A 25,200-nucleotide genomic window follows, 5' to 3' on the forward strand; every position below is an offset into this window, starting at 1 on the left:
ATAAATTGAAGATGGAAAATGGTAGTGAGTTTAATAAGGATTGGTGATAGGTGGGTGAGGGAACCAGAAAGACAGAGAGAAGAAAATGAAGAACCCAGAAGAGGATTGAAAATACTTAGGCTGGGAATAATCAAGTCTGCGAGATCTCAAAGGCAGCAGAAAGTGATCAAAAACAGAAAGAAGTACTTATATAATGCTCATATATACGCTCTTTTATATGTAATTTCAAATCCAATTATATGTATATTATATATGCATGAGGTTTATTTTCACATTACATAATTAATATATTGCTGAAAAATTGGAAATCACAAAAAGCATAAAAGGAGAAAATAACCACATATAATAATTCCTCTCCGAGATAGCTGCTGTTTACATTTCCTATAGTCTCTCTCCAGTTTATATTTATATTTTAATAAAACTATCACATTTGTGAGAAAAGCAGGTTTTTGTGAAAAACAGAAAGTTTTCAGATGGACCAACTTTCTTTTTTTTTATTAAAAATTTTTTTAATAGTGAGACATCATGAGGTACAGTTGCAGACTTACACATTTCTGTACTTGGGTTTCAATTATACAATGATCAAATACCCATCCCTCCACCAGTGCCCATTTCCCACCACCACAGATCCCAGTATCCCTCCCACCTCCCATCCCCCCCATCCCACCCTGTCTCTGTGGCAGGGCATTCCCCTCTGCTCTCTCTCTCCTCTTGGGTGTTGTGGTTTGCAAAAGAAACATAGAGTGGCAATCATCATTCATATTATTATTATTCCATATATTTACTTGCCACCCATTCATCTTTGTGGAGGTGTCTGTATAGGTCTTTTGCCCATTTAAAACTAAAGCTGTCTTCATACTGCTGAGTTTTAAGAGTTCTTAGTAATAGTTTGGATCGCAGTTTTATCAGGTGTGTCTGTTGCATTTATTTTTTTTTGAATTTATTTTTTATTAGTGAAACACCATGAGGTACAGTTGTAGATTTACAAATTTTTGTGCTTGGATTTCGGTCATACCATGATCAAATACCCATCCCTCCACCAGTGCCCATTTTCCACCACCATGGATAATATCCCTCCACCCCATCCCCCCATCCCCCCCCCCCCCCCGCCACTGTGGCAGGGCATTCCCATTCCCTTTTGTTCTCTCTCTCCTTTTGGGTGTTGTGATAAGCAAAAGAGGCATTGAGTAGCAAACATGTTCAGTCCAGTCTACTTTCAACCTGCATCTCCCCTCCTGGGAGGATCCTCCAAACACCCTCCATTTGGTGCTCCCTTCTCTATCTGAACTGTCCTTTCCCCTAGAATACTCGGCTGGCCTCTAAGCTATGGAGTAATCCTCCTGGTGTTGATCTTGGCTATTCTTGGGTATTAATCTCATATTTTGTTACTTTATATCCCCCAGATGAATGCAATCTTTCTATGTCTATCCCTCTCTTTCTGACTCATTTCGCTTAGCATGATACTTTCCATATTGTACCACTTGTATGTAAATTTCATGACTTAATCTTTTCTAAGAAATACATAGTACTCCATTGTCTAGATGTACCAAAGTTTCTTTAACCAGTCATCTGTTCTTGGGCACTCGGGTTTTTTCAGATTCTGGCTACTGTAAAGAGTGCTGCTATGAACAAACAAGTGCAGATGTCACTTTGACTATACATTTTTGCCTCTCTGGAATATATTCCCAGGAGTGGTATCGCTGGGTCAAATGGGAGCTCAATTTCTAATTTTTTGAGGAACGTCCATACTGTTTTCCAAAAGGGCTGAACCAGTCGGCATTCCCACCAACAGTGAAGGAGTGTCCCTTTCTCGCCACATCCGCGCCAGCAACAGTTGCTTTTGTTCTTTTGAATGTGGGCCAGTCTCTGAGGTTTGAGATGGTATCTCATTGTGGTTTTGATCTGCATCTCCCTGATGATTAATGATGTAGAGTATTTTCTCATGTGCTTTTTTGCCATTCAGATTTCTTCTTTGAGAAAGTTTCTGTTCATTTCATTGGCCCAGTTTTTGATGGGATTGGATGTTTTCTTCTTGTGGAGTTCAACCAGTACTTTGTATATCCTTGATATCAACCCCTTGTCAGATGTGTATTCGGTGAATATTCTTTCCCATTCTGTAGACTGTCTTTGTATTTTGGTCACTGTTTCTTTGGAGGTGCAGAAGCTTCTTAGTTTAAGATAGTCCCATTTATCTATCTCTGTTTTCACTTGCTCGGCCAGTGGTGTGGCATCTTTGAAAATACCATTAGCCCCAATGTCATGGAGGGTTTTGCCAACTTTGTCTTCAATGTACCTTATGGTTTCTGGTCTGATGTTGAGGTCTTTAATCCATTTTCATCTTACCTTTGTACATGGTGTTAAGCAGAGTTCTGAGCCCATTTTTTTGCATGTAGCCATCCAGTGATGCCAGCACAATTTGATAAAGAGGCTTTCCTTACTCCACTTCACATTTCTTGCACCTTTATCAAAGATTAGATGATCATATGATTGAGAGGAGATGCCAGTGTATTCAACTCTGTTCCATTGGTCTGCAGTTCTGCCTTTGTTCCAGTACCACGCTGTTTTGATTATTACTGCTTTGTAGTAGAGCTTGAAGTTCAGAAGGTTGATTCCTCCCATTTTCTTTTCCCCAAGAATAGCTTTAGCTATTCGTGGGGGCTTATTGTTCCATATAAATTTCAGGAGTGTTTGCTCCATTTCTTTGAAGAATGTCATGGGTATCCTTATAGGGATTGCATTGAATTTATACAATGCTTTCAGTAGTATTGCCATTTTGACAATGTTAAGTCTCCCGACCCATGAGCAGGGGATATCTTTCCAGTTCCTCATTGGACCAACTTTCTAATTGCAGCTCTACCACTGACTAGGTTTATGACCTACAGCAAATTCATGACCTGCTACCTCAATTTCTTTGCAAATAAGAATAATTAGGGGTTAGTCATTTGAGAAGAAGTGATTCATGCAAAACACCTTTCTAACACAGGGACAGATACACAATGTAAATATGATCAATTAATGTAAATTTCTATGCAGTTCCTGTATCCTACCTTTTTTGGGTGCAATCCACACCTTTTCAATTTTTTTAAATGTGGGTATTATTTTTATGGTTTAATTGTATTCCATTACACATAGGCATGCAAAAAGTTTAAACATTCTCTCAAAGGCTAATATTGCTTCTGGATTTTTTACTCTGAAGGGAAAAAAATACCATTTCAGAGAGCATATTTGTATATAAAACATTTTTATTATTATTCATATTTCCCCCTAGGTTTAAAGTGAAATTTATTGGTTAAAGGATAGGAACACTTTTAGCTGCCTAATATATGTTAAGAATTGACGTTCCAAAGAGTTGTATCAATTTACATCCCCACTTGCACACTTATGCAGGTGATTCTTCTCCATCTCAATGACAAGAAGGGTAATTGAGAATACAGTTAGTTGGTGAGATTATTTTCCTCTATAAAATGCTTTGCTATAATTGATATGATTCTCTCCTTCATTTTTCCCTATATGTTTAGCGTTACCATCAGCTTGAAATAAAAAAGAAACTGGAGAATTTAGCTAGGAAGGAACGAATCCAAAGATTTAAGGTAAGGCTCCCTAACGCTTTACTTCAGAATGCTATTTTATGCTATTGAAATATAATAGTTCTATAATTGAATTTCTTTAAGAAATTTTCTTTTTTTTGGTAGCTCTGAGGTCAAATGATAGTTAAATCAAGATTAAATCATGGCTACTGTCATTGTAGATGATTATGTACAAATAACTATGTGCAAAATAAATTTCATAATGCACAAATATTTCAAAGAAAAACTTTGAAACTTCAAGGTTTCAAAGACCAAGTTTGAAATTTTGTTTTTATTTTTTCTTGATTGAGTTCTGATAGAAGCCAGCAGATTTGTTTTTTGTAAGGTAAAAAATGTAAGTTTTTCAATATTATGGGGAATAGGACATTTAAAGAATTATATGATACATTTTAATGTGAACAAGGGCCTGGAATGATACATGACAGCAGAGATCAACTTTGGCAAATAAATTTAGTGTAAAATTTTGCTGTTTTGCAAAGACACTTTAAATTTTATATTTAATGGGCATTCTTTGCTGTAAACTTACAAACTATATAAATTTACATCAAGAAATGAAAGATTCTTTTAAATGAAAGTAAATGAAAGTAAATGAAAGTTTGCATTTTAGGTTGCTGTTCTTGCTCAATTCCTTGGGCCATTCAAAATTAACACATTCATGTTCTGTACAGTATTAAAATGTGGGCCCTAAGACACATTTCACAAGCTGATGCATATTTGTAGAGACTTTGTGGAATAACTTGCCACAGAAGACTAATTTTCCTCTTTTCCCCAATAGGCTCAAACCTTTCCTATTTTATCTTGGTCAAAGACAATCTTATTATAGAAATGTTAAATAACAGATGACGTATCAGTTTTTCAAGATAAGAAAATTTGGTGTGTGGAGATTTATGGTGAACTCACGTTTGCCAATAATCTCTTCTAATCAAAGCCAAGTTTGTATGTATTTTCTGGAATATTGATGGAGAAGAAGGGTTACTCTGAAGAATGACCAGCACTGCCTGAAACAATAAACCATTGTATCTGTGCTTAATTTACTCTCACCTAGGTGGTCAGACACACTAACTACACTATGTGCAATATTACAGCATTGGCAGAATTCCAATAGTCATTCCAGTTCCTCCCTATATGGCTTTTAATTATAAGATTTTTCTCTTTATAGTTTCACTTGATGTGTTTGAGAGCCCCTTTATGTAGTATGAAACTCTTGCTTAGAGCATTGTTTCATTATTCTTCAGGTACACAATTGTACTTCATGTACTCTCCACTGGTCAAAGTAATGAGGTACATTCTACTTCTTGGAGTGATATACTTAAAGCAAATGAATAAATATTATTGCTAAAGATGATATGCTGCAATCTAGTTCATTGAATTAGCTGATTTCTTTGAAGAAAGATTGCTTGTTTCTGTCTGACTGAAATACAATCATGAACAGCTTTGTAAGGGTCTATCTCACTGTGATTCAATAAAAAAGTTTAAAAAAAAGCCTAGATACAACTTGAGTTACAGAATAATTTATGAATGCTGCTTCTTAAGAAGGACTGAAATATGTACTATCCTATTCAAATAATAACACAAAAGATAATTTACAGTGAAGAGATTGATAGAAAAATTAAAAACACTGCTACTTAAAGTATAAGGGGAATTTTATTCTGGTGACACATGTAATTTAAAAGGAAAAATATCTTAGACTTGGAATCACAATTTTGTTTCCACCACCTAATGTCTCTGTTGACCCAAATATTTAATCTCCCTGTACATCTGCCAAATGGAAATGTTATCGATTGAAAAGGTTTGTTTAAAAAATAAAATAATTTGTCTTAAATAAAAGATTGTTTCATACTTTCACTGGCATATCCAGGTCCTGATGTGTGACAGTATGACATTAAATAGCTGTGGAAACTTTTCCTCACTGTCATGGTAGGCATCTGAAGGAATCTTCTCAAAATAAATGAAAAATAACTTCTTTTAGGGGTGGGAAGATCACCCAAGCAGTGATAAAGTTGGGATCTTTGGGGTTACTCCTGGGGATACTTAGCCATACTGTGAGGTTATACAAGTTCTGTGCTTGGACCTGATGGCCCGGGAGAATTATCAGAGTCACATCTGATAGTGCTCAGGGGACAGGTATTGCCAGAAATAAAGCATCCCTGTGAGGTATCTTCTTGGCAAAAGAAAGGATTTCTTTAGTCATTCAGTATCTTACTTACAAATGTTAGCTGGGATTGTTAATTACACACCAGTTCCTTATTTTTCTTATTCCAGGGAGAGCACACAAGATGGTCTATAGAAGATAACATACCAATCTTGTCTCCCCACCCCCCAGTTGGCCCAAAGACAAACCGTGGCCATAGTGTTCTGCTTAATGAAGGACATTCCAGTCCATTAACACCGGTGAGTCATTTTATAGAGTTTTTCATGCACTAGTCCAACTAATTAATTTATGTCTTATTACTCTCAGAAAGGATGCTCTCTGGCACATGTCTGTAAAATCCTATGAATTCCACTGAATGGAAGCAGTCCTATATTTGTAAAACTTCTTATTTATAAAATTCCCACGTATAATCGACATCAATCCTGTCAAATAATTTTGCTTGTTACTGCTATATTTGTATTTTTTTCTGAAGTAAAATAGTTTAATTGAAAGGAATTTACTAAGAGAAATGTGTGGGGAAAGTAGAGAGAGAGAGATAAGACTTTTCCAGAGGAGGGAAAAGCTTCTTTTGCTTTTCAATTTCATTCTTGCTCTCTCTTCTCATGCTCTTTTTCCTCTTCCCTTCTCTTCTTTTTCTATCTTTCTTACTACCTTCTTACTTCCCTTCATTTTGTTCTTTTATATTTCTTCTCTTTCTGCCTTTCCTTTTTTCTCTCATTCTTCCTCATTCTTTTATTCCCTCCCTTCTTCCTGTCCTTCCTCCCTTCCTTTCTAAATGGAAATGAGGGCATCCTATAAGACATGCACTTTACACTGAGTCAAGGCCCTGAATCAGTATGACACCTGTGGAAAATTTTATGTGGCACTTAAGACCCTGAATAATATCACCTTGATTTAGCTGTCCCGATTTTTGCTCTTATGATTAACCTTTAATACCTACCTTGCAGCGGGACAGAATTACTAGTTGGTCCATACATGTTCTACATTTCTTATCTCTGAATTTAATAATTTTTATTCGTTGTACTCTCACTTTATCTATAAAATCTGTAGTACACAAATTAATTTGTACTATGTAGCACTTTGGGCCAGTTACTTATTTTGTGATTTTGAACATCTGAAGTATGTCCACATACTCAAAAACATAAATTTACAGAAAATCTATTTAAAGAAATTGTGTACTGGCATTTCATTTGTTTGATTCATTTGTATATAGATATGGCATTTGCTTAAAGAAAGGTGTGGTAGCTTGAAACAATATATACACAAGGAAAGATTTCTATGATATTTGCTGAGGTTCATGGATTAAGTTGTAAATGAATTGGTTGATTTCATCTTTATTCCAGCTTTGTGTAACTTGATATATTTCCTTGTTAGCATGAACATTTTTTTCAGATTGCACAATATTTAGAGAGAAGTTTTGTTTTCACAGATTATTAATGTGAGTTCATCAACATAATGTTTAACTTTGGCATTTTTCAAAAGGTAAATATGTTTTGACATGTTCCAACGAACAGCTCAAGTAAAGAAAAGCAGTGGTCTTCATTGGGTTATTACTGTATTTTCTGGACTCATTTAAATGAATATGCACACAAATAACTCCTTTCTGGGAGGACAAATTCACTAGATTCTCAAAAGCTTAACCCGAGTGAAACAAAGAAAACAATCAAGTACTGGTTTTCTAACTTCCCACCTGTTTCGAGAGGAAAACCCCTTCAAAGACTTTCTTTTCAATTTTCCAGCTGAACACCCTCAATAAGTAGTTTATGATACATCCAGGAGATCTTAATGTGGCAGGAATGAGAAAGTAATTTTGAAATTATAGGAAACACTGACACCAGCATTTCACAAGCTTTTGTATCTGGTAAACCAAAAGTTTTCATTCTGTCATTTCCTATGGTGCGTCTGCAACATAAGGAATACATCGTGTGATCTTGGAATTATAGCTCCTATTTTACAGAAATTCAAGTCCTGCTGTTTGTTTTCCCAGTCTAGTTATGAATCTTTTAAATTTGACTCCTGATCCCCCAACTGACATTGAGATGAAGTTAATAATCCTTTTAAGGTATTGCCACTGATTTTTCTTTTGTAACTTTCTTGCATTAGTAAGGACAGCATCAAATGTGGTCATGAAGGGCCCCTCAACTTTCAAAATAGCTTACAGCTTTTTTTTTTTAGATGTAAACACTTTATTATTATTATTATTATTTTTTGCTTTTTGGGTCACACCTGGCAATGCACAGGGGTTACTCCTGGCTCTGCACTCAGGAATCACCCCTGGCAGGGCTCAGGGGACCATATGGGATGCTGGGAATCGAACCCGGGTCGGCCGCGTGCAAGGCAAACGCCCTACCCGCGGTGCTATTGCTCCAGCCCCAGCTTACAGCTTTTTTTGCTACATCATTCCCATCAAATCTGTGAATCATTCAAAAATCTGTGTACATACTTAGGAAAAAAATCACCCCAATGAATCTTTTACTAAGAATTAAAAATTCTCAGTTAAGCTGAGATGTCATCAGGTAATTGATTTCAATTTCATTCTTATAAAATTTGAAATTATTAATCTGCAGTGGTTTATTATAAGAAATATATTATGAAAAATTAAAAACAGAAATTTATGGTAGTTTGTGTATTTTCATTTATTTATTCTTTAATCTTTGGGATCACAACCAGCAGTGTTCAGGGTACCATGTGCTACAAATTGTAAAACTGTGGTCTACTGCATGCAATGCATATGCTTAGCCTTTGAGACATCTCTGTAATACCTCTTTTAATTTTTATATTTTGAACCTCCCAAGGAGTGGTTTGGGAGTTTGGGAGCTACTTCTATCAATACTTATTCAAGTAGACAGGATGAGTCAATGCTAAGTCCTGAGTATGTGTTGCTACTCAGGCCCTGTGTGCTCAGAGAACTATATACTTGTGAAAATGAACAGTGTGGTTCCTGCTTGCAGACTATTTACCTCTGGTCCCTGTGCTATTTCTCTGATCCCTGTGGTAGCTTTGAATATGAATTTTGGCAGTTTGTGCATCAGAGCTATTAGCAGGATAGTGCACATTTATCTGGTTTTAGATATAAATGTAATAATTTAGACATTTAAACATCACATTCATCTAATGTTTTGTATAAAAGGTAAAGGTAAAGGCCCTCCTGTTGATCGTCGATTTGCTCGAGCGGGCCCAGTAACGTCTCCATTGGAGACTTTGTTGTTACTGTGTTTGGCATATCGAATACTCTCAGTAGCTTGCCGGGCTCTCCGCGAGGGGCGGAGGAATCGAACTCGGGTCGGCCATGTTGGCCGCTTGTAAGGCGAACGCCCTACCCGCTGTGCTACCGCTAAAATGTAGTGCACAGGCGTCGACAGATGAGGTTCTGTTTATGAAGATCTGCTTTCTTGAATGAATGTAGTTTCTAGTTTATGAACCTATTCAGTGGGATCATTTGCCAGGGAGTGTCAAGGGGGTTGTTTGTTCTACAGAGATTAAAAAAAAAAATCTTTTGTGTGTTCTTGATTTCCTGTTCAGAAACCTCTAAGCTGGAATTCTTGTGAGTTATAAGGGATTTCACCATTTGGCTCATATAAACTTATATCCTATTTCTTTAAATCAAATTCTGTGAGTCAACTTAGCTTCCCCATTCAATCACGATACAGGTTTGTGTGCAGAGACCCCCACATAATAATGAAAAAAACACAGGGATTACTCCCAATCCCAGTACACATACTTGGGTCTCAATTGGCTTGGCCTCTCTTCTCTATGATGTCATCAAAAGCTCAGACTCCTTTTTTGTCATTGCTTAGTCAATTTGTGCCGTGAGGCACATAAGCCAAGATGGTGTGCCACCATGTGGAGATTCCAGCCTGCAGGAAGGGGAGTAAAAAAAGTGAAGGTACATTTCTCTCTGAGAGCATGATCTGGAAATTTCATGTGTCACTTAAATGCTCACACTTTATTGTCCCAGACTGAGTCAGGCAACTATTTAGAACTGAAAAAATGTTGAGAAATAGGATTTTTGGTTGGGAATTAAAATATTACCTGATAAAAAACTGAGTTATTAAAAAAGGGTAAAAAGATATTATCATGGGTAATATTATCTTTCTTACCCATCCTCTTTCTAGCTTACAACTGTTTTTTCTTACTTGTATGTTCTAATTTACCATTTTCCTTCTCTGCTTATCAATTTTCTTCTCTTCTTCCATTTTGATAAAATATAACTGCTTTTGCCAAACTCTTATTTTTGCTAGTCTCATTGGCTTATCAGTGAGTTCTCTAGTATTTTTATTTTATTGTCTCTGACTATATTTGTGTGGTTCACTTGGTACTAGTTTCGTGTCACCTTTCAAAGTTAAAAATTACTTTTTTTTATCTGTTTATAGAGTTAATATTTGGAATTCAATAACGGTTAACATACAAAAATAATAGATTTAGCCTCCTATGATATCCTTGTCAATATGGCACTAAGATCAATTTCTGGCTATAAAAGCATTCTTATCACTAACATCACTTTCCAAAGTTTAATCTTTGTTATTGTTTGGAGTCAATTGTATTAAGCCTTTTCATGGGTCATTAGATAATCCCACAATCTATATTCTCTTACCCAGATGTACACTTTTATTTTTCTAAACAGGTTTTGGCTGTTGTAGAAGAAACAACTGAGTGAACAACTTCATTCCTCCCCACTGACCCTACTTAACTTTGATAATCTTTAGCCTAAACTTGCAGTGTTTCAGCAGTGCTCCCGAAAGGCACTTGTAATGTTCCATACTGACAGTTTTGGTATTCTCTGCAGCATATTCTTGATTAGAAAATGTATTAGTCAGGATTTTAGCAGGAAACAGATGGCTCACACAAATAGGGTAATTAGGAAGGATTTAATAAACTGTTTACAAAGATGAAGTCAGGATTAAGGAAAACCAGCTAGAGATGTTAAGTGTGTTAAGGTCAGCATAGTGAGAAACATATCATTTAGGCCTAAGGCAGGAGGGATGGGTTGGATACAAACTAGCAGGTGGCACCTGAGAGCTAGGAGAGGACTTCCTGGGAGAGCTGCTGGACATTGGCAGAGACACACAGCTGGCTCATAGCAACTGGGGTAGAAAGGGAAATAAAGAGCCTGACTTCCGTTCCTTCCTGTGTTCTTCTGTCTCCTGCCTTAGATTGATCAACAAATCCAACTGGCATTCTCAGCTTTTTTGTATAGCCTGTATAGGCATGACTCTTATGGACTGGAATAGACCAGGGAAGGTGAATGTAAATGGACTAATATAAAATCTTTAGGTAAAACATATAAGTTCTTATTCCCCCCCACATCTAATGGTGCTAAGACTTTATTCCTGGCTCTGCACTCAGGGTCACCATGCAAGGCTCAGAGGACCTTTTATGGGTTGCTGGGAATCATTCTCAGGTTGGCCTTGTGCAGAGCAAATGCCCTACCTGTGTACTATGGCTCTTATATCCTGAAACACACCCACAGTTTTTACACACTATTTTTGAAATTCTCTAGTTATTGTTTTAAAGTTTGTTTACCTAATATTTAAAGAGGGCTTGAATAAGTGGTAATATGTTGCTGCTTAACACTTGCCTTTCTTCTTCTTTTTTTTAATCATATAGTTTGCTTCATTTTCAGCACCAATATTAACACTTAAATAATAGGACAATTGATGTTGAAAACATTTAAATGTAAATGATCACATTCTGATAATATTCCTTTAGATCTCTAAAATAGGAACATTATTCAACCTAACATTTGATGGAGCAAAACCATACTACACTTGGCATAAACTAGGTAATATCAATGAGTTTATAGTATGAATAAAATATTGGAACCTAACAGATAACATCTCCTTTGTCTAAAATACTCTATAATTGTGACATTTAGCTATGTAGAGGACTTCAACACCATATGTTTTAACAAATACTTTGGGTCACAAGGGTATGTATAATGGAAAGACATAATTAAAGTTTAATCTGTTCAGTAAAAAGGCACCATTAATTACTGTAGGCAATTTGTTGGTTATTAATTGGTTCTGGAGACATGTCAAGATACTAATTTAAGTTGAATTGTTTTTTCTTAATTATCTAGACAGCCCCTCGACCATATACTGCTCCGGAAAATATACAACCTCCTATTCGATTGCAGCCTCTTCCTAGTAATCCTGCAGTAGGAACTGTTCCAAAGATAATTCCGGGGTCCAAATCAAAAGGCTCAATGCTGGAAAATGATGCTCCACTTTCCACTGGGGTAAATGTTATTTTTACAGTAAATACTTTTGTTTTTTATTTGAACATATATTATTGTAGGTTTTAAGATGTTAGATTCAGTTAATCCACTTAGTGAGACTTATTATATGCTTCTTACTTTAATTTAGCATACTTGAATTGCTTTTAACTGTAATTTCTGTATTGCTGGACAAATAGAATGAGGAATAGATTTTTTATACTAATATAAGATGAGTTATCATTAATTTGAAGGATTATATGAAAACAAAGTGGAAAACATTTTTTTCAAAGTGGAAAATTTTTTATAGACAGATATGACTTCTATCAGAATATACCTTGTGTTGACTGCTTCCAAATTTTAGATGCATGAAACCTAGAAAATGAAAATTTCCAAGAATAGGTTTGCATTTGCATGCCGACTTACTTTACCATCAGTGTATGAAATTGCTTTAAGTTTGACTCTGAGAAGTTGGACGTAGAAGGAAAAGAATGTCCATCTTTTAAAATGCCAAATTAATTCCTCAGGAACTTAACTCTGATTCCTTTTCAAGTTTTCATCTCAGGAAATTTTTACTTATTTTAATAGAGCACAGAAAGGAGGTATGAACCTAAAATATGAGTTAAAGAGGAATAACTAGTACCTTCATTAATTACTGATATTGTTTCTATATCTAACACAAAGAAGAAATATTTGCTAACTTAAGAATTTTAATTGTTATGAGCAAAATTGTCAATATATTCAAGTGGGTGAATATAATTCTATTTGTTAAGGAACATAAAGGCTCTCCCGTTGATCATCGATTTGCTCTAGCGGGCCCAGTAACGTCTCCATTGGAGATTTTGTTGTTACTGTGTTTGGCATATCGAATACATCACGGGTAGCTTGCCAGGCTCTGCCGTGTGGGCGAGATACTCTCAGTAGCTTGCCAGGCTCTCCGAGAGGGGCGGAGGAATCGAACTCGGGTCAGCCATGTTGGCTGCGTGCAAGGCAAACGCCCTACAGCTGTGCTATCACTCCAGCCCTAGCCAGGAACGTAGGACATATGGAACTAAAATATTTTTTATCTAAAACTGACAAATAAACTTGACACTAAGAAATTTAATAAATAATTGTGTAAATATGTAAATATAACTCTGACACTAATACTTTGTTTAATAACCTTTTTATCACATGAATAATATTTTCCAAGCCTTGTTAGTTAATTTAGTAGTTTATCAGAAAGCAATTTAATCCAAAAGTGGCAGTACTTTGATTAAGATTCCCTACCTAGCATTGAACAGAAACTGGTTGCATAAGAAACCAGTTAAGCTTTTTCTAAAATCTGCTCTTTACATTTCCCATTTCTGCTGGTACATAGGAATTATTTGGTATTGAGACATTGTCTAAAATCATCAAAAATAACTCACAACAGGCTCATGAGTAACTTCAGTAACCCACAACACGGTCATGTTTTTCCCCCTAGAGTAAACCAAAAATTAAGAAATAAAGTATAGAAGCTGTTGTGATAGGCACTTGCCTTGCATGTGCCTGATATGAGTTTGATCCCCAGCACCACATATGGTCCCCAAGGCATGCCAGATTTGATCTTTTAGCGCAGAGCCCATAAGTGAGCTCTGAGCACACCAGGATGTAGCTCAAAACAAAACAAAAGAAACAAAAAAAAACAAAACAAAATCAAAAAGAAACAAATCATAATCAGAGGCTCTTTTATCAAATATCAAATGTCAAATAACCATAGCTACCAGAAGTTTTTCCCTTTAGGCAGGCCAACATGGGAAGGAAGATCACAATAAGAAAGTTGCCTGGTGAACATAGCATCACAATGAGAGTATATGGAATGTTAATGGCTCTAAGATGGTCTCATATTTTAGGAATGGGCTTGCCAAAGGTACTTGAAAACTCAAAGGTCTTTGGCTGAAACTGTTTCCTCCAGGTATAACTTGCCTTTCGGACTGGAGTTATTCAGTCCAATGGGTGAATATTCATCTCTCATAGAGAGTATTCGGATGGGCACTTTCCACATTTGTCAAGGTGATTATATTCTTTTCTAAGTTCCTACTTCTGTTAACTCTAATATACTCATTTTCACGTTAGATTTGTGAATACTATCAATCAAGTAATCAAGTTCTGCTGGCTAGGGAATGGCTTTTATTCCCTTCAGATGATTTTTTATATCTCTTCTCGCTGAATTGATTTAGAAACCTAGATCTTTTACTTTCCTTTTTCCAAGTTTTGGGGTTTGAGTGATTTTGGGAATAGGAATTCAGTGGTAGTTCAGAGTTGCTGACAATAGTAAAAGAAATTCCATGTTAATTTTAACTAATTAAACTTATACTTCATATGCTGCAAATATCTGTGATTGTCAGTTATTAAGGCAGATGATAGTCTTAAGTTTACTGAATTTTATACTATAATGTACATAAAAAGAATAATCTGTTGGAAGAAAACATAATTTTTGAATGACATTGATGATAAGTGGTAATTAATATAAAATCAGGCTAGAAATTCCTGGAGTCTGCTGCTGAGGGAAGAGTCTGCTCAAAGTACTAGACCACATGCTTTGCATCTCAGAGGCTGAAATTTATCCTCCCTGAGCACCACTGGTTGCGATTTGAAAAATACATACATACATATTATATGGGCTGGAGTGATAGCACAGCGTGTAGGGCGTTTGCCTTTCAAGTGGCCAACACGGCTGATCTGAGTTCAATTCCCCTCTTGGAGAGCCCGACAAGCTACCGAGAGTATCTCGCCTGCGGGGCAAAGCCTGGCAAGCTACCTGTGATGTATTCAATATGCCAAACACAGTAACAATTGTCACAATGGATACGTTACTGGGCCGGCTTGAGCAAATCAATGAACAATGGGAAGATAGTGACAGTGGCATATTATATATATATATATATATATATATATATATATTACATATATAAAATTTTAGAGAGTAAATACAGGGGTACAGTGGTTAAAGATAGCTCTCTGGCACTGCATATTGTCTCTCAATCACTGCTGAGAGCCACTCCAAGCGCAGAGCCAGAAGTAGCTCCTGAACACCTCTAGGTGAGGCAAAATAAAAAAGGAGATGAATAATTTGTATGATTCCTGAGATTTTAGTGAAAACTGACTAAATTTTTACTGCATTCTTAAAAAGTAAAGGGGGACTGGAGAGCTAATATAGCAGGTAGGGTACTTGCCTTGTATAAGACTGATCCAAATTCAATACCCAGCAACCTTATTGTCCCAAGTCCTGCAAGGAGTGATCTCTGAGCACTGAGCCAAGGAGAAAATCCTGAGCAATGCTAGGTGTGACTGAAAAACAGCAACAAAATCAATTAAACATGTAACAGGAATGGCTCTGGAGTTTGTAAAATAGACATAAACTGACAAAAACAGACAAACATTTCTAAATATCAGGAAAAAGGATTTATGATTTAGGTAAACATGATATAGTAAAATATAGTTGAGGGGCAACTGAGTAAAAACAATGACTTTATTACCAATTATCTTTCATGCACCTGTAAGAGCAAAAATTGGTGCAACAGCTTGTGATGGCAATATGGAAACATTTATCAACATTTTGTTTAATTGGTGAAGTAAATCTTTTATTTCTAAAAAACGAGGGGGAAGAGAGAAAGTGGGGATAGAGAAAGAGAAGAGGCCAAAGGGCCTTTTTGAAAGAAGAGAAAATTAAGTATCTGAATTGGGGTGCTGGTGACTCCAAAATGGAGCTACTCTGTCAACATTTCAAGTGAATGTGCCCCAGCATTTTAGCATATAGGACTTACCCTAGAAACACAGAGGTATTTTGAAAGAAAAGAAATATTTAGGGGAAGGAGAGTCAAGCACCATACAACAGGTATGAATACAGCTGACCTGATTTGATCCCTGAGCACCACCAGAAGTGAATACTGAACACAGAGCTAAGAGTAAGCCTTAAACACAACAGCATCTGTCCTCTTCCCAGTAGATTCAAGAATGATTTTAGTACAAATTTATAGAAATAGCAATGGGAATAAACTTACATATTTTTGTTTATGTAGTAAAGGTAAAGGTAAAGGCCCTCCCGTTGTTCATCGATTTGCTCAAATGGGCTCAGTAACATCTCCATTGGAGACTTTGTTGTTACTGTGTTTGGCATATCAAATACATCATGGGGAGCTTGCCGGGCTCTGCCGGGCGGGCGAGATACTCTCGGTAGCTTGCCGGGCTCTCCGAGAGGGGCGGAGGAATCGAACTCGGGTCGGCCATGTTGGCTGCGTGCAAGGCAAATGCCCTACCGCTTAGCTGGTTAAAGCGCCTGTCTAGTTTATGTAGTACAGTGATCAAACCCAGGGCTATGCACATGCAAGACATGAGCGCTAATGTTAAACCAAAGCCTCAGCCCTACACCTAAATATTAAACAAAATAGTTTTATAAGTGTTATGTTAATTAATGTTTGCTTAATAATGAAGGTAAAACTAGCTGACCGTATGAAAAGATATCCAAGATGCTTCTAACTAAAAATAGCAAAGAAGTTTATATAAATATATATGTATATATGCTAAACCATTCCAAAATATAATTCATAATTAAATAGCAACTTCAAAAATTGCCATACAAGAAGCTCCTAATTCATTTATTATTCTTACATCTCAATTTCTTTAATTTGTAATTATTATAATATCAGTGCATGCTATCATAGAAAATGTGGGAAAAAATTAGGATATGAGCAACACTTGCAATATCAGCTATTCTAAATGCCTTGGTGATTATTATCTATTTAAATACCTTTCTCCTCACATAAATATTGTTTTCAATCAAAATGACTAAAGAGATTGTACAGTGGAAAAGGCATGTGCCTTGCATGCGGCTGACCTGTGCTCAATCCCTATCACTGTATATGGTCCCCTGAACCCCACAAGGAGTGATTCCTGCACACAGAGCAAGGAGTAAGACGAGCACAGCTTGGTATGGCACCAAAACAAAACAAAACCAACAAAATATTGGATATTCATGCCTTAAAATTTTACCTGCTTCTCTAAAAAGTTTTTATTAGTGAAACACCGTGAGGTAAAATTGTAGACTTACAAATTTTTGTGCTTGGGTTTCAAAGTATCATGCTAAGCAAAATTAGTCAGAAAGAGAGCGACAGACATAGAAATATTGCGTTCATCTGGGGAACATAAAGTGACAAAATAGGAGACTAACACCCAAGAATAGCCGAGATAAGTACCAGGAGGTTTAACCTGCTTTTAGTATGTTAACAATGAGAAATATTTGGAGAATGAATTCCCTTTCTTAAAAATGACATAAAGATTAAGTAGGACAAAAAATCTGTTAACATCCAAATGAAATAAATTGACAGACTACGGAAAAATTATTAAAGGTGTGTTCAAGTTTGCATCTTCAAACTTGACAGGAATAAAACTAAGTTAAATTTCTCCTTTTGATGCATTTGATAGTTTTACTAAATTAGCTGCATATAAATGTGTGTGTATATATATCCCCTTATGTAGATTATCACTGTACTTTGTACAGTGATAGGATTTATTTCTACACATAGAATTTCTAGGAGAAAATAAGCTTAATAGAGTCTTTGGATCAGAGTATAAGTTTAGCTCCTTGATCTCATTAATGAATATTTTCATATGTGGATAGTTGAAATCAGAATGTGAAGAAAGTACTAATACTACTTAATAGTTTAGGAAGATTATCCAGCCCTAGATTATACAATCATAGAATACTTCAGAATTCTTTATTTTTAATGTTTTAATTGAGTCTTCATATATTCAATGGATTGTTATGTGGGGAAAAATCTTAGAATTACTATAAAAATAACAATATGCTTGATTTTAAAATGTTCTTAGATAAGAATATAAAACAAGGGAAGTTAAATGTCCTGCAGATACAACAAAATGCTGTGTTTTTTTCCCCCAACAGATCATAGAGCTTCAAGTATGTATACAACATTAATTATGTTTGTGTGATGTCAGTTATAGCCTTCTTTTTAATTTTAGGTTAAGTTGGGTCACTGATTCTATTTTCACTTGTTCTTTTATAATGATTACAGGGCAAGAAGGCAATGATGAAGTTCAGGAACTTCACGGACAATTCACAGGAAATGAATTCATATCTACTTCCGAACATTAACAATTACCTGGTGCCTATTCCTCCTCCATCACATCCTCATGGTAGAAAAATCACAAGGGAAAATAGACCTGAAACATGGAGAAGGAGACAATTTCGTCCAACCACAGCTCCAAATGACTTTGAACCAAACATTAATGCTGTTGGGGTGATTATGAAATTTTCTTTTATTAATTAAGCACAAAATACACTGCACTGTATTTTTTTTAACTGAATCACTGTGAAATACAGTTACAATGCTTTCATGTTTGAGTATCAGTCATACAATGATCAAACACCCATCCCTCCACCAGTGCACATTCTCCACCACCAATGTCCCCAGATGCTCCCCCCCTCCCCTTGCCAATCCTCTCCCTGCCTCCATGGCAAACAATTTTCCCCATACTCTCTCTCTTTTGGGCTTTATGGTTTGCAATACAGACACTGAGAGACTATCACGTTTGGTCCTTTATCTACTTTCAGCACACATCTCCCATCCCAAATGATTCCTCCAACCATCATTTTCTTAGTGATACCTTCTCCATTCCAGCTGCCTTCTCCCCCAGCTCATGAGACAAACTTCCAACTGTGGGGCAATGTTCCTGGCCCTTGTGTCTACTGCCCTTGTGTGTCAGTCTTATATTACGTTATTCTATATTCCAAAAATGAGAGTGCACTGTATTTCTAGCTAAATACATAGTAAAATAATTTGTGAAATTAAATGATATATGCCCCACATATAGAAATATAATAATTTTATCTGTGTCACTGTAAATCTTGGATGAGTCTGAAAAGAAATGATTTTGAGTAGTTCAGCTGAACAGACTAATTTAACACAACTGATTTTTTTTTAAATCCTGGTAAATCTTGTGGTCAAACTAAATTTGTATTATACATATTTTTACATGGTTTTTCTTATAATTTTTCAATTCAAATGTGTTTTATCAGAAGTATTCTAACATTTAATTGTGAAAATACCAGAACTTAAGTACATCTTCAAAGCATAATATTCTACACACAATCTTACTAAAAGTTACTTTAGAATTTTTTAAAAGTTGCTATATAATATTTACTAAACATTTTTTTTTGTAGGAGTACTGCTATTATTCAGCCACTGATTAGTCTGATTGAATTGGGCATGAACTCCACCTTATTTTTATTTTGTTTTTCTTTTTCCTTTTTTATAATTTTATTTATTGAATCACCATGAGAGCAGTTATAAAGCTTTCGGGTTTAAGTCTCGGTCATACAATGAAACACCCATACCTTCACCAGTGCCCATTCTCCATCACCAAAAACCCCAGTACTCCATCCCACACCCTCCCCCTACCTGTGGGGCAGATGATTTCCACATTACTCTCTCTCTACTTTGATTACATTCAATATTTTGACACCAGACCCACCATTATCATTTAGGATTTTACCCCAACACTCAGATCTGCTGAAAAGGCAACAGTAAACAATTTGTTTTCTATTGCTCGTTATGAATAACATACGATGTCGTGCAGCTGCAATAGTGGCCACATGATTTTGAAATTCCTAAATTTTAACAATTAAATCTGGAGGGATTTCTGCCATAATCTGCTGGGTTCTGAGATTTGTTTCTGAGCCTCTGGGATCATGGCTGTTAAGCAGCTTGATCAGGAGCCAGAGAGGCCATTCGTGGTTGGTGACTCGGTCTCATTGGGATGGGGAGGAAAGGGCCGGCTCCACCCCCATCCCATGAGGCCCCTCATGTCTCATCACTGTGGGCCCAAACCTGACTGTCCTGTGGCCTCTGGAGGATGGTAGCCACCAGGTCGCCAGGGGGAACAGGCCAAGGCACAAAACCTATTCCCACCTGGGGTGACCCAACGCCAGTAAGCTATTCAGGGACTGGATGCATTTCTGCCAAAAGCCGTTGGGTTCCGAGATTTGTTTCTGAGTCTCTGGGATCATGGTCATTAAGAGGCTTGATCAGGAGCCAGAGAGGCAGTTCATGGGCGGCGACTCGAGGTCTCATTGGGACGGGGAGGAAAGGGCCGACTTCACCCCCATCCCATGAGGCCCCACATGTCTCATCACTGTGGGCCCAAACCTGACTGTCCTGTGGCCTCTGGAGGATGGCGGTCACCGGACCGCCAAGGGAAAGAGGTCCAGGCAGGAAACCTATTTTGACCTGGGGTGGCCCAGCATCAGTAACCTACTGCAGGGACCACATGCATTTCTGCCAAAAGCCTTTGGGTTCTGAGATTTGTTTCTTAGTCTCTGGGATCATGGCCATTAAGCGGTTTGATCAGGAGCCAGAGAGGCTGTTCATTGGTTGTGACTCAGGGTCTCGTTGGGGTGAGGAGGAAAGGGCCGACTCCACCCCCATCCCATGAGGCCCTGCGTGTCTCATCACTGCAGGCCCAAACCTGATTGTTCAATGGCCTCTGGAAGATGGCGGCCACTGAGCCGCCTAGGGGGAGCAAGTGGAGGGACAGCACCCTTTCCCTCCGGGGTGGCCCAGTGACAGTAACCTACTGCATGGTCTGGACTCATTTCTGCCAAAAGCCACTGAGTTTCGAGATTTGTTTCTGAGTCCTGGACTCATGGCCATTAAGCAGCTTGATCAGGAACCAGAGAGGCTGTCCATGGGCGGCAACTCGAGGTCTCGTTGGGGTGAGGCGGAAAGGGCCGGCTCCATACCCATCCCGTGTAGCCCTATGTGTCTCGTAACTCCAGGCCCAAACCTGACTGTCCAATGGCCTCTGGAGGATGGCGGCCACTGGGCTGCCGGGGGAACAGGCCAAGCCATGAAACCTATTCCCACCTGGGGTGGCCCAGTGCCAGTTACCTACTGCAGGGACCAGACGCATTTCTGCTAAAAGCCATTGGGTTTAAGATTTGTTTCTGAGTCTCTGAGATCATGGCCATTAAGCAGTTCAGTCAGGAACCAGAGAGGCCATATCTCCAATTATATAGCTGAGCAGGAGGTGGTTTATGGGTATGTCTCCCATATACCTAACTTTTGTCTGTTTACTTTCTTGGTAAACTTTGCCCCAAGTTTTTGTGGTCTGGACAAATGCACAGCAGCAATTTTGGGGAATCTGGAAGTCTGAATGCGCCATCAGGATGCTTATGCACTCTCCTCACAGGTACCAGTTGACCTGCTGGCAGTACCATACACCCGAAATCATTTCTTTTAATGTTCTTAAAAATATTACTTTCTGTTACAAATGTTTTTCTCAAAATACTGATAGAAGAAAATAGGTCTAAAGGTCACTTAAATTTTATAGAGATATAGACCACTACTACAAGATGCAAGAGTACTTTATTTTTATTGTGTACATATATAGCTAATAGTAATTAAATGCAACTGTTGTGATGATTAGATAGTCATATTTCCCTGATAGAGCCATGTAGTTAAATACTGGTGTGCATGTAGACCATATGCTGCTAGGAGTAGACCCTGGTGTGGCCCTCCACTTATAAACTAAACACCAGGATCAGAGCAATGGTACAGCAAATAGGGCTCTTGCCCCACAGGTACCCGATACCCTATATGGTTTGCCTAATCCCACCAGGAAAAATCCCTGAGCACAGAGCCAGAAATAAGCCCTGAATACTACCAGGTATGGCCCAAAAGACAAAATCAAAATAAAAACCAACACCACTCTCACCCATCTGTGCATTGTTTATGCCATGTTTACATCTCACCATTCGTCTTCCCATCCCCTCTGCCAGCAATTATCCACCAATATTCTCCTCAGAAACCTTGGGTTCTCTTTGCTGTGCTTTTCAAATTTGCTCCTTTCTAGTCTACATTAAACAAGTCTCTTATTGGTGTCTGATAAAGTATTATATCCTTCATTCTTTATTTTCCTTCTCTCTGTGTCCTGGATCATATACTTCTCCTCTGCCTATGGATTCTTGTGCTGTCATTCTCCTCTCTAATTTGCATTCTATATTTTCTTTAATATTTCTCTTTCTTTCTCTCAATGTATGGGTATTGCATAGAGAAACCAAATTTTTATATTCTTTAGCCTCATTCTTCTGTTTTTATTCTTCTGATGCAGTGTTTTCTGAATAATAGTTTGCTCTAGCTTAATTTAAAAAAAAACAAAACAAAAAAATAAGCAATCCCAGATAAAGTAGTTTATTGGTTTCTTGTTCATATTATCATGTTTTATTGGTCAGCTACAGTTCTTGTACTCACATGGTGGTTCCTGTCTCAGGTATATTATCTCCATGGATAGAAGAATCATTGTATGCATCAAAGATTTTGCTTAGGAGTGTAACATGTCATTTAAATTCTATTTCTTGCTGGCATTGGTCTCTGCAAACCAAGAAAAAAGCTAACTTGAGGAATGAGATTTCCCACTTAGCAAAAATAGTGACAGTTTCCTCATTCTTCATGGTGGCAGCTTTTGATTTTCTTATATCAAAGCATTCTGAGATAAACCCTGACTTGTCTATACTTAGGAGAAGGTTCAAATAGCTCATAAATTCACAAAATATATAAAATCCATGTGTATAACTTGATAGTAAATAACATTACCAGGTACATGCATGGAACTAAATATTAACAAAAATTAATATTCTACAGTCATAAAGGGCTTGAGTGATAGCACAGAAGGTATAGCATTTGCCTTGCATGCAGAAGACCCAGGTTTGATCCCTCTGTCCTTCTCGGACAGCCTGGCAAGCTACCGAGAGTATCCCGCCTGCACGGCAGAGTCTGGCAAGCTCCCCATGGTGTATTCCATATGTCAAAAACAGTAAGAACACATCTCACAATGGAGTCGTTACTGGTGCCTGCTCGAGCAAATCGATGGACAACGGGAGGACAGTGCTGCAGTGCTACAGTCATATTTTGATCCCCATTTTCCTATTGACAGCATCACAACCCCAACTACTACTTCCTAAAGCAACCACAATACTGAATCTACATCAATCAAGTCCTTTTTTTTTTTAAGTATGTCACTTCTCTGGATGAACCTTTAGAAGTAAGCTTAACCCTAATATCAGGAATGGAAATGAAAGTATTTCCAGGAGAATTTAAGCAGAATAGGATTTTTGATATCCTATCAAGATCATACCTGGGTTTGGTTTCTTGACTTTTTAAAGGTCTCCTCTGGAGAAGTAAGAGAGGCCAAGTCATGAATGTGCACTAGAAAAGTGGGGTTCTGTAGACCTCAGCATCTGTAATAGTCTTAGTGTAAACCAGACACTAGACATGTCTCAAAGATTGGGGCATTTGGAGGTAGCCACAGACAAGAGCAGCTTTTCCATTGCATGGTTATGACAAATGACGCACAGATGAGCATCTGAGGTAGTGTGTCCTCTGAGTACTTCCCATTGCAATTGTTAGAAATCATGTAGTTTCAGCAACATCTTGACTTTGACAGAACTTGGCATGTCTGTCTTTCGTCATGGTACATTTAAAAAAATGTTCTTTCTTTTTGTAATAATTGGAGAATGTTGGATCTAATTCGACTGAAGCTCTACTACTTTGAACATTTCTATCCATTTTTCTTGTACTCTTGTCCTTGCTTTGAGATTTCTTCAATTTTATATTCTATACATTTGGCTAAGTTTTCCATATATTTGCTTAGTTTTAATTCTGAGAACTCCTTTTTTTTTCACTTAAGTTTGCTTTAAAGAGCATTTATTTTATTCTTGTTCTGATTTTGATTCTGTGGTATTTGTGGACTGATTTTTTTTGTTCATATGATTATTATTATTTTTTTTTAGTGAAACACCATGAGGTACAGTTGTAGATTTACAAATTTTTGTCCTTGGGTTTTAGTTATACAATGATCGAATACCCATCCCTCCATCAGTGCCCATTCTCCACCACCACTGATCCCAGTATCCCTCCCACTCCGCCCCCCACCCAGGTCATACGATTCATGAAACAATGGGAGCAGGTTTTATCATTAAACCTTTAAACTTGGAAGCAGAGTTTATATTAACGAGAGTTATCTCGTAACTGTGGGGACCCCTGAAATGAGGAGACGGTCTGTCCGTCCAGGGCAGTGACTGCTCAAAGACACACACAGGATGGATTAGGTATAGCCAGCCACAGGAGCCACAGACTCATAGTCATATGACAAAGTCATAGTAGAAAAGGCAATGGTTAAATAGAGGCTGAGGGCACTAAGAGTAGGTGGCAGAGGGAGGTAGGGTATTATTATGACTAGGAAGAAGCTGCCAGAACACTGTGCTTGATGTTCTAAGGCAGAGGCAAGGTTGAAGTATTGCTGACATGCAAAAATATCTGCTTTCCACATCTTAAGCCATCATCTGCTGGCAAATCAAGGTAAATTATTCCTAACAATGTAACAATGTCAAGTTTCCCTGGCAACAGCCTGGTTCCCAGAGAAGTCAGGAGCGGGAAACTCCCTACAGGCCCAATGACCTCTAGTGGTCAAGGGACATGTCAGAGAGAACTCCAACAATTTTATAGGAAAAAAAGATTTCTTATCCAATCAATGAGAAGAAATTCTACCTATGCTATTTGTATTTTAGTATCCTCACCATTCTGCTTTTTAAATTTCCATGGTTTTAGTTCCTGAGTCTTTGTAAATGTGGATTTGTCAGTTTCTCTTTGTAATTATGTCAAGTTCTGCTTTGTAAATGTTGAGAATATCTGGTTATATGCTCAGATTTAGGATTATTTTACTTTCTAGTGGGCTGGAGCTATAGTCCAGCAGGTAGGGCGTTTGCTTTGCACGTGGCCAACCTGGCCAACCCAGGTTCGATTCCTCTGCCCTTCTCAGAAAGCCCGGCAAGCTACCGAGAGTATCCTGCCCACTTGGCAGAGCCTGGAAAACTCCCCATGTTGTATTCGATATGCCAAAACACAGTGTCACAATGGAGATGTTACTGGGTCCGCTTGAGCGATGAACAATGGGAGGACATTGACAGTGACGGTGATTCTTTATCATTTGATTTACTTGTCTAATACTCATTTTCTTTAAATTGGTACTTTCTATATATGTAGATATACACATATATCACTACATTATCTGTTACATTGTAATAGGTAAAGGTAAAGGCCCTCCCATTGATCGTCGATTTGCTCGAGCGGGCCCAGTAACGTCTCCATTGGAGACTTTGTTGTTACTGTGTCTGGCATATCGAATACTCTCGGTAGCTTGCCGGGCTCTCC

At 37.6% G+C, this 25,200-nt stretch overlaps 1 protein-coding gene across 1 annotated transcript in view; it reads left to right on the forward strand.

Annotated features, from left to right (window-relative positions):
* The window catches only part of ERICH3 (glutamate rich 3), a 138,627-nt gene that overhangs the window by 44,972 nt on the left and 68,455 nt on the right, over positions 1–25,200 (forward strand). The window contains exons 4-7 of the mRNA XM_056123401.1: positions 3,519–3,590; positions 5,850–5,978; positions 11,819–11,977; positions 18,007–18,231. Of these exons, the coding sequence (XP_055979376.1) occupies positions 3,519–3,590; positions 5,850–5,978; positions 11,819–11,977; positions 18,007–18,231 (585 nt within the window). The remainder of the gene's footprint in view (positions 1–3,518; positions 3,591–5,849; positions 5,979–11,818; positions 11,978–18,006; positions 18,232–25,200) is intronic.

Source organism: Sorex fumeus, unplaced genomic scaffold, assembly GCF_029834395.1.
Source record: "Sorex fumeus unplaced genomic scaffold, SorFum_2.1 ptg000047l, whole genome shotgun sequence".
NCBI lineage: Eukaryota > Metazoa > Chordata > Mammalia > Eulipotyphla > Soricidae > Sorex > Sorex fumeus.